The 11,314-nt window shown below is 32.9% G+C and overlaps 2 protein-coding genes across 2 annotated transcripts; both read left to right on the top strand.

Annotated features, from left to right (window-relative positions):
• Nucleotides 1-6,328: 6,328 nt before the first annotated feature.
• On the top strand, nucleotides 6,329-8,215 carry LOC110999269 (lysozyme). The gene is made up of 3 exons (XM_022268245.2): nucleotides 6,329-6,504; nucleotides 7,573-7,731; nucleotides 7,973-8,215. The coding sequence occupies exons 1-3, from the start codon at nucleotides 6,378-6,380 to the stop codon at nucleotides 8,101-8,103; spliced, it is 417 nt and encodes a 138-aa protein (XP_022123937.1). The 5' UTR covers nucleotides 6,329-6,377; the 3' UTR covers nucleotides 8,104-8,215.
• Nucleotides 8,216-9,367: 1,152 nt separating this feature from the next.
• Nucleotides 9,368-11,204, top strand: LOC110999265 (lysozyme). Its single transcript, XM_022268236.2, has 3 exons — nucleotides 9,368-9,566; nucleotides 10,290-10,448; nucleotides 11,074-11,204. Exons 1-3 carry the CDS (start codon nucleotides 9,443-9,445, stop codon nucleotides 11,202-11,204), a joined length of 414 nt encoding a protein of 137 aa, XP_022123928.2. The 5' UTR covers nucleotides 9,368-9,442.
• Nucleotides 11,205-11,314: the final 110 nt, after the last annotated feature.

Genomic DNA, 11,314 nt, shown 5'->3' with positions numbered 1-11,314 from the left:
ATATTTAGTGGCCCACACTATTGCTAAAAGTTCTTTTTCTATTGTACTATAATTAATTTCACTCGAATTAAGTGTCCTTGATGCATATGCTATAGGTTTGTCACTACCTATAGTTCCTTGAGAAAGTATAGCGCCAATAGCGAAATTAGATGCATCAGTCGTAAGAATAAAATCTTTATTAAAATCAGGATACTGCAAAATAGGATCATTAATCAATAATAACTTACATTTTTCAAAGCAATTAATGTAATTTGAATCGTTAAACGTTATTTTAGATCCTTTTTTTAGACACTGCGTCATAGGTTTTGTTATACGAGCAAAATCAGGAATAAATTTTCTATAATAACCGACTAAACCAAGGAAACGCTTTATTTCAGTGGCAGTTTTAGGCAAAGGAAATTTTTTAATTGCTTCTATCTTGTCAGGATTAGGTTTAATACCGTCTTTACTAATTATATGCCCTAAATATGAAGTTTCAAGCTTTAAAAATTCGGATTTATCCATTTGTATCTTGAAATTTGATTCCCTTAATCTTTTAAAAACTTTTTCTAAGTTTACCATATGTTCCTGTAATGAAACACTAAAAACAATTATGTCATCGAGGTAAACTAGACATATAACATTTTGAAGGTCTCTAAGAACATTATCCATAACCCTCTGAAAAGTTGAAGGGCTATTCTTTAAACCCATGGGCATTCTTAAAAATTCAAAGTGCCCATGTTCTACGTTAAAAGCTGTCTTATGAATATCTTGAGGGTCCATTTCGACCTGGTAAAAGCCACTTGCCAAATCTAACGTAGTGAAATAATGGCAGTTACCTAACTTATCTAAAACGTCATTAATATTCGGAATAGGATACTTATCATCTATAGTTTTTTCATTTACTTTTCTAAAATCTATTACTAGTCTCCACTTTTGTTTCCCAGAAGCATCAGCCTTTTTGGGTACAATCCAAATAGGAGAGCTCCAGGCTGAGTCCGAAGGTCGAATTATACCTTGCTCTAACATCTTGCCAATTTGATCTCTAACCTCTTGTCTGTGTATATATGGATAACGATAACTCTTTGTATAAACTGGTACTTCGTCAGTAGTTTTAATACGATGTTTAATTTTATTTGTGAAGGTAAGTGGTTCACCTTCAATATAAAATACGTCTGCATAACGAGAACAAAGTGATACTAAATTTACTTTTTCTTCAGGATTAAGATGGTCTGTGCGAAGACGAGAGATAACATCATCAACACGATTAGGCTTAAGACAATCATAGCTTTCAACATTAAATATTTCAGCATGTGCGGCATGATCAAAGGAAAGTATTATATCATTATCCGTTGAATTTTCTACTTCTAAATAACCACGATTATTTTTGACAGATGTAATGCATTCATGAATAATACAATTACAGATAACTTGTTCTTGAACTAAAACATCACCATCTAGCGTATCAATAGGAACTCTTATTAACTTAGTACTATTAGCAGGTATTATATCTTCATACAAATTACAATTTCTAGAGTTATACATATGAATCGGATTCGAACCAAATTTAGTTACTAATAACTTATCCTTAAGATCAATTTTAGACTCCCATTTAGTGAGTAAATCGAGTCCAATCAAACCATCGAAATAATCATGAAATTTATATAAAAATAATTTAATATCTTCATTATTATTTAATTCCGAAAAACAAGGTAAAGTAATAGAATAATTATTCCTAGTAGTTGCATGGACATTAGTCACCTCGAATGGATCAAATGTCAAAAGTATATCTGAAAAATAATTACTTACTGCTTCGGGGCTAATAAAAGACTGATTAGCACCGGTATCAATTAATAACTTAAGTGGTGGATTGTAAATTTGAATATACGGTAATTGTCGTTGAATATGCAAATTAATTTCTATTTTGGCTTTTCTAACTTGACCGTTTTTTGAAAATCCTGATCTGAAGTTGAACTCTCTTGTGGCTCTTCAACAGTAGGAGGTGAATAGTCATTAGCGTCTTGATACTGTTCATAAGTCATGTCATAAACAGGCTCTGAATAATAATATTCCTGATAATAAGGGTCATAGTAATAGTCATGTTCATAAAAGTCATAGTCGTTTTGGTCATATAATTCGTTAAAATTAACATCTTTAAATTTAAAATAATTAGAAGGTGGTGGATTACCATGTCTAGACCAATCATGCCCGGTAAAAACGGGTTTAGGTTGAGAGGTCTTAGTAACATAATGACTTACACCACTCATCGGTTGTGGACCATTATTAATTGGTCTCTGTTGAGGTAATCTGAATACATTGCTCTGAGGACGATAATTAGGTGGAGGAGCACCGAACATCTGCTGAGTTCTAGTAGGACCACGAGGCAACTGTGGTTTCATAACTGGCATAGGCATAGGCATAGGCCTATTAGGTTGCGGGATCAAAAATCTAGAGGGTCCTGGCTTAAAATTAGGTACAAAGTTAAAGTTACGCTGAGAATTATGGCTGTTAGGAGGATTATTATCACTATTATATAATTTCCTATCTGTACAACTCTGGTTGCGTTGTTGGATGTATAACGTATTTTGTTCCTCATGTACAAACTCGAGAGCTTTCTCTATTGACTCCGGCCGCATGCATCTTATTCGGGATCCTAGTGGATCACGAAGGCCACGCAAATAGGCTTGAAGAGTCAGTTTTTTATATAACTCCCTCTTTGCTTCAATGGTACTTTGAACGGAATCGTGCAAGCTAACATAGGTCATTATTATACTGAAAAGATTCTGACAACGCTCATAAAACTCTTGAGGCGTCCCCGAATCTTGACTTATAAGAGACAGATCGTTATATAAAGAGGTCTCATCACGGTGGTCTGCAAAATTATTTATTAAAGAATTACGTATACTGATCCAATTTTCGGAAATTCCATTTGAGTTTAAAGTCCGCGCAGCAGGTCCAGTAACCTTATTGAGAATACCATTAATAAGTGCTAAATTACTTAATTCATAACCCGGTTCCGCTGTTATAAATTTCGCCACTAATTGATCACATAAATTAATAAACCTTGTAAGAACATTAGGGTTACCATCAAACTCGGGAACTAAACGTAAAGCCTTAAATATGTTGTCAACTAAAAGCTCCGACATATTTCCTGTTAAATTTCTACCTATATCAAATTCTAAATTTCTACGTATAATACCTAACCTAAGGGTTCGTGATTCTCTAGGATGGAAAATCTTGGTATAGGATTATAAAAAAAAACTTAAAGGATAATTTGGCAAGTCTAGATAAAAACTAGGTACTCACCACATCTGGTTTCTTTGATAAATCTATGTCTTGATTTCCCTCTGGCTGCAGGCTCTTGTAGGTTTCCGAATTTGCCCGGTCCGCGATCGATTCACTGACTTTACGAACAAATCCTACCGACTGCGCCAATTACGAAGGCCACAGCCGAAGGTTCCAAAAAAAAACCAAATGTTTTAAACTTATTTATTAAAATAAAAAATTACAATTAAAATTATAATTAAAATTACAGCTAGTCAATCCGAAGTGAGGAAATTGAATGCTACATTATATAAAATAATAAAAGACACAAAGAGGCTATATTGATTACAAAGCACAACGTGAGGCACGTGTAGTTCTTATTATAAATTGCGACATAGCGATACTGCTGACATCGTGTAACCTCACGGACGTGTAATACTTAATAAATAATAAGTTGAAGTGCATATTCCATGGTATAGGACTTCGTAACAAGTGTCCATGTATAATAAATAAATGATAATATAAATATAATTATAAACATTTTAATAATTCAGGGCTCTAATAGGGTTCCATATTATATTCTAAGTTTGTGCTAGACTAGATAGAACCTACCAATAATTATTAACCATATCTAACTTTGCATCGTAGAAACGATAAACGAGCCAAAAGGAACGATAATAATGACCGCGTGACTCATACTCTCCCGCCCTATAAAAGCTATTTGGCCCGTTAAAAATGTAATTTAAACATGAGAAGTTTTGATTGATTCACGCAAGTCTAGCAAAAAAGTCGTGATACATGGCAGGCATTACTAACTAATGTAAGTAGTTAGTAATGCCGAAAAAAATTTGGCTTCGCCGAGACGTTCCTACCGAGACTAAACACCTTCCTCTGCAGAGACGAAAACTGGTAAAAAACTGTATTATTCTAATATGATAAGCAAACGTAAATATGTTTTTTGCGAATATTGTATGCATAACACGATCTCAATTCATCCATGAGACTATGAATCATTCTAGGAAATATTAAACGTCGGGGACTTCATTACGTATACACACGCTATTATACGTATATAAACTTCCTTAAGTTTTAGGCACAATTGGTGCTTCGATTTATTAATATATTTTCTGCTGACATTGAATGCCTTTGAAGTCTTGCAATGGGGACTTTTTTGAGGAGAAAAGCATTACGCATGTAGGGTATGCGGCACGACTGCCTTGTGGAGGAGGCTTGTAGGGAACTCGCAACTACGCATACCCACTAAAACCCCTCGACGACACCAGGAATCGCACAAGGCAGGCCACGGTAACAGCGTAACTTTGTAGGCATTGCCAAGGGACCCGGGACAGCTCTAGTTTAAATAAAGTTGAAGAGTTTGTATGGTTGACCGCACAAACATGGATATCTATAGACTATAAAACAGCAAATAGCCTAGTAATTTAATAAACGTATAAAAATCAGTTTTAGATTAAAGAATTCGATCAGAGCTTTATAACAAGACGTTAGTATGTGGGACAAACGTGACATAATAATATTTAATATAATCCAACGTTGACACGATGCGTCTAGCTTATATTAAACTCAAGATTAAATTCAAGAAAAAATTGTATTGCCGCCCGTTGCTAAATGGACGTAGAAGAATTATTGTGTTTATGTATATTAACTTTAACTTATTTATTTCAGATTATATCCTTACGTATTTTATTTGGAGTTAGTGCTAGTCGGTCTTAGTATAATCTGTAATAAACAGTGTTTTTTTAAATAAATACCTTTAAAATAAGAAAACCTTGTTTTATACATCTTATAATTGACTTTTAGTGTAGTACACATATATACTACTTATATCCTTGTATTCATCCCTGGATGAATGCTTGCTTTATGTACATAAATTAAATTTGAAACTGAAGGTCAGGCTTTTAGCTTTGTATATTTTTACTGCCTTGTACAACGCAAATTCAATTTTCAATTCAGGTTTTGTAATATTCCCTTTTATACTTGTTTCATATCTTAAGTAATATTGCCCCTTCGTTAAGCAAATCTTATCGCTTGTTGACCTAAGCGTTATCAATGCATTACAAAATTATTGTTATATGCAAATCGATAAGTTCAATATAACTTACCTTTATAAAAGTTTTATGGACATGTGCACGTTGAATACCTAATTAATCTTTAATAATTAATCATACTAACAACATAAATAATACTTACAAATGAGAATTAAAATTTAAACCGTATCTACGAAATACCTAAACACTATTATTTTATCATACATTCTACGTACCTACGTGTTCGTACTAACGTGAAGCAGTTTCTCTATATTACGCTTCATTTTATAAAACAATACTATAAATCAAACAAAATTATCCATTACTAACTGATAGTCTCGGCTAGACTGAACAAATACATTATTTTCCTTTGTGTATACAAAAAACTTCTAGAAGTGAGAAATCTGAAGATTTGTGCTGTGCATTAATTGTCAAGGGTGATGACAAATGAATCTTAAAAAAAACAGTAAAACGGACGCAGAATGTGACTGGTGATAAACAGTTCATTAGGTTAGCGACAATATAAAAACGCAAAGTTATCTACATTATTGATAAATATGTTGGGAATTCCCTGTGAATAATGAGTTATGAGGGCTGAATGCTTGAATTGAAAATTTAATTACTTATGCTAATTATGCCTGGGGTGTAATAAACTAGGCAATGTTCTATGAAGGTTTACAAAATCCAATTGAAACCAATTTTTTTAATTGTTAAGGTAATGAAAAACAAATTACCCTTACTCTTACCTAATGTTATCCAGAAGAAGTTAAGGTTACTGATTCTGAATATATAATAATGCAAAATAATATATATAATTAAATGGTAAAGGTAATAATGGTAGGTAATCTTTTATTTTTATAGAAAAAGGTCTACTAAAAATTACATTATTACCACTACTACAAATTAATTCAAAAAATTGCATTATTATTATTATGCCGATATATGCCTGGTCAGCGCAATCGGCATTAATTACACGTACGATAAGCTCTAGGATTCCCCTTTTACGTTTACATCCCAGAGCGTGGTATATATACCTCCGTACATTGCTTATTCTTCATACGCCTTAGGTCAAGAGTAAAGAACACAACTATGAAGTTAGCAGTATTCATTTTTGCACTTGCCGCTCTGTTCGGAGCAGAAGCCGTTACGTTTACAAGATGCCAATTGGTGCGCGAATTAAGGAATCAAGGCTTTCCAGAAACTAAAATGAGAGATTGTAAGTAGTTTTTATTGTTTTTAACATAATTTGCGAATATAGTATAAATCCGTGATTATTATTTCGTTCCGAGCTACTCTTCACAATAAAAATATATTGTCTAGTTTAGTATAATAATTGTTTCAAACATATTAGAGATATCTAACGCTCAAAAGTATTTGGCTGCGGAATAAAATAAATTTTGTAAAAGTCTGATTGAGTGAAACGACGTCTTAATTATTTTAACATGTTTATTAATTATATTTAGACATAAAATGAATATAATTTTTAAATTTTGGACTCATCTATATCATGTTCCCCTTTATTTTTAATGACAAGCTCAACAAGCTTCGGGAACCTGGCTACGAATATTTCCAATGTTGTCTTTGTTATCTTCTGCCATTCTTCTTGTAGTTTATTCCACAAGTCTTCCTGAGATGTGGGACAATATTTTCGCACCTGTCTATCTCAATCGTTCGAAATAGTTCAATGCGGTTTAAGTCGGGGGATTGTGGGGGCATATCGCCCATGAGTTTCAACACCTGTTGTTGTTCTTTACGTTTTAAAAAGTCCTGGCATAGTCTTGACGTATTCTCCCGACCATGATCCTGTTGAAATATAAATCCCGGACAAATTAAGTGGGTTCCAGTACAAGCGTCATTAAAGAAATATTGGTTTACTTTAAGTTCTGAGCTGTGGAGAGCGTGTTTACTGTTCGATTGACATCAGATAACTGACGTAAAATTTTTGAAGAAGTTTTCTTACACTACTTGTGTTTATTTCTCAATAACTAAATCAAAACAAAATTGCGACTTTAAAAATTTACTTCAAAGAATTTCCGACAATAACACCGTTATGGTCTTTACGATTGTACTATAGATATGTATTTTTCGGTGTTTTACAAACAATAAAAACTAATAAATGATCTCTTTGAAATGTATTGCTTGTAACTTAAACAAATAGCAGCCACCTGCCACCTTTACATTTGAGCGGGAGTATATATATGGATGTATGCCGTCAATAAATTGTTTTGTCACTAATAAGAATCTGTGCTATGTGAAAGCTTAATTGATCTAACTTATGCTTCAGGGGTGTGTCTTGTTGAAAACGAGAGTAGCCGTAACACAGCCAAAGTGGGAAAAGTGAACAAGAATGGTTCCAGAGACTACGGTCTCTTCCAGATCAACGACAAGTACTGGTGCAGCAATACTAACACTGCCGGAAAAGACTGCAATGTCACATGTGCGCGTAAGTGTCCTTAGCACCTACATTTAAAGAATAATAATTGATGTTTATGGCCTTCTCATATCTGGCGACTATTTTAAGGGCCACACAACTTACTACCCAAATTCTAAATTAGTACGGAATTTGCTCTGTGTTTTGAATAAGTTGTAATTTTTACATTAACATAAGTTTGCTTTTATAAATGGTTAATGTTCAGATTTAGTGGGTGTGAATTTAAATAATGACATTATAAATACCTTTTCAGAGGTGACAACGGACGACATCACAAAAGCTGCAACCTGTGCCAAAAAGATCTTCAAGCGCCATGGATTCAACGCTTGGTATGGTTGGAAGAACCACTGCCAAGGCTCTCTCCCTGACATAAGTTCTTGTTAAAAGCTCTACTCTAGTTAAACAATATTATATAAAACACTACGATCCTATATAGAATTTTGTGAAATAATATATGTAATTAGTTGTTTCTTAAACAAATAAAAATAATTAAATCCGTTTCTTTATTGTTTTTGTAAAACTTTCTTAATAATAGTATTTTTGGTTAAAACTTACAAATGTTATATGTAAAGACTAAATTAATAAAAACTTAAAGATTGAAAAAGATTGAGAAAGATGACAAAGATTGTAAATCAATCTTTGTCAGTCAGTGTCGCCTCACGATCGCCTCACGAATTTTTTGTCTTTTCAATTATTGGAAAGGTGAAGGATAAAAAAGAAACTGCCAATCAACAAATTGTTGTTAATATGGTAATTGACAGTTATGCAGGTGTATAATATATAGTTTACTTTCAAGTTCACGATATTCGTGCACTTATCAGTGTTCTTAATAACCGAAGAATTAATTATAGTAAGGAAGGAATTTAAGAAGTCTTAAACGCATCTGTATTTATAACTTTCTTATATAAACAAGCGTGTGGTCAGCCTTCTGTATCTGATCAAACAATGCCATCGATTATTGGCTCTAAGTCATGCTTTTTTGAATATGTTCACCGTCCGAGTAAAATTTAATATATTTTTCTATTTATGCAACAATGAAATAATCAATTCGGGATTTAAAAACACAAACTCAGGATTGAGAGTTATATTCTTAACTACTGCTCTTTGTTGAGTTTTTGCTCAATCCTTTTCCTTTAAAATTGAATAAACAGCCATTTCCTTTTTATATGAATTTTTGATCATAACAGGAAAACTTTGAATATACATATCTTATTCCGTCTTCGCAATAATTTCGCAATATGACATTTAAATCTCTAATTTAATTTTTTTTTTATTAACATAATTTATGTAAAACATACATATCATACAGATATCAAATAGATATTCAAGTTTTTACATAAGATATCTAAAAACATAGATTAGAGTAAAAAAATCAATTGAAAAACATTTTGAAAGTATAATTGAGAATAAAAAATATAAATTTATCATTTTGTTATATATATATATATTTTTTGAAAATGAAGTGTAAGAAGAATAATTTTATGTATATTTTTAATTAAGTGTAAAATCATACAAATTTTCTAAGACTTGTTGATTTTTCAAAATTATGACAACCAGTATAGTGTAGTATATATATATACTCGCTATTACGTATGAAATATAGTTATCCTCAAGTGCAACGTGATACAACGGTATATTTTTTCGGAATCTGAACTATATAAGACAGTTGAATCCATGAAAGTTGTACACTTTATTTCTCAACAGAAGCGTATTTCACTGCAAAATGAAATTATTTTTATTTTCATTTTTTTCTATCTTAACTTTAGTTTCTGCTCGAGAATTTTCGAGATGTGAATTAGTGAGACATTTAAGACACCATGGTTTTCCGGAAAGCAAAATGCGGGATTGTGAGTATATTTTGTAAGTTTTTACTGTTTAGCTTTGGACTTCCAAGAAGAGAGTTATAGTCCTGACCTAAAAGATGTCCTAGGGCTGAATAGGTTTTAGTAAATGATAATCAACGTCGAGTTCGTCACAGTCACACATTGTTATAATTGTATTATGGTATAAGGAATGAAGTTTTTTAGCTTTAACTTGGAATTTGAAAAAAACTTTTTTATATGTCTTGAATAATTCTTATACTGTCATTATTCAAGGCATATTTATCTAATAATTGTATTAATAAAGGACTATCATCATCATATCAGTATCTTAGTAAAATAAGATTTTTTGTTGTTTCCTTTAAAGTTCAATAACCTCCTCGCATTTGAACATTGTTGCATTATTAATGTGCCATCAAAGTACCATTTTATTATTGTCAGTACGTAATTAATTAGGGTTTGAATTTCTCGGATTACAACAACAAAAACAAACAGAATGTATGGGACTGTTTCACACATTCCATTTAATTGTTTTATTACTATGAAAATTTAGTGTTAATCTAGCAACTATAAAATTTTTGATAAAAAATTGCAGCAAATATTAATAATAAACAGTGTTGGCACAGTGGCATCAGCGTCTGACTCTCATCTTTGTGGTCGTAGGTTCAATCGACTGTATAGCACCAAAAAAGTTAATTGGTCGCTGTGCACCAATCTTTTTTTGGTGGTGATGATGATTTTTTATCTCAGGGGTTTGTCTTATCGAAAAAGAGAGCGGTCGGAGGAGTGATGCCATCGGTATGATGAATGCAGATGGCTCCTGGGACCACGGCTTGTTTCAGATAAATGACCGCTATTGGTGCAACAGAAGTAACTGGCCTGGTAAAGAATGCCATGTCACCTGTGATCGTGAGTGTACCTTGAATTCATTAAAAAAAACCAGTGGCTCCTCCCCTTTTTCTTGTCTCCAGATAACAGGGTTGTTTCTAATAAGCAAAAAGATTCAGGCTCTGTGCATGACATACGCCGTTGACGTTTCGTTGTCTAAGGCATGGTGTTAAGCTAATAAAAAATTGTAAAATAATTATAATATTAGTTGTTTTTAAATATACTCTCTCTCTTCAATCATGTCTGAGCGTTGTGGCCTGTATGGATCATCTGGACCGGACAGTCTGTTTCCACTGGATTGTGTCTCCGCCTCTTATAACAGTGTATAGTTTAGAGAACAATGAGCCTTTCTCTTGATCGATCCATCTGGTTAGCGAATGTTTACGTGATCTTTTCCATTCTGTTTTACCTACCACGATCAGTTTCCTCAAGTTCTCATTGCCTCTGCGCATTGTATGACCGAAATGTGATTGAACCAAAATCTTTATTGCATTCCTTATGTTAATATTTTACACATGACACGTGTCGTTGTGGTGTTGTGGGAGGGCATGCTCCACTAATATACATTTCTATTCCTACTAGATACATTATATATTTGTTTTGGCTTTACAATCGTGGATTCATATTACATTATACAATGTTGCAGAACTAAGAAGTGAAGACATAGGACCAGCAGCGAGATGTGCTAAGTTAATATTCGCCCGCCATGGTTTTTCCGCTTGGTACGCCTGGCGTGATCATTGCCAAGGCGCCCTGCCGCAAATCAGCCAATGCTAACTACAAACTACAGCTTAATCTTTCGTAAATATATATATATATATATATATATATATATAAGAGGAAAGAGTTGGTTGAAATCTTCGAGTTAACTCTGAGTGCGTCACCAA

This window comes from Pieris rapae, chromosome 10 (assembly GCF_905147795.1).
Source record: "Pieris rapae chromosome 10, ilPieRapa1.1, whole genome shotgun sequence".
NCBI classification, from domain to species: domain Eukaryota; kingdom Metazoa; phylum Arthropoda; class Insecta; order Lepidoptera; family Pieridae; genus Pieris; species Pieris rapae.
Note: the sequence above shows the minus strand (reverse complement) of the source record. Positions and strands in the feature narration are given on the sequence as shown.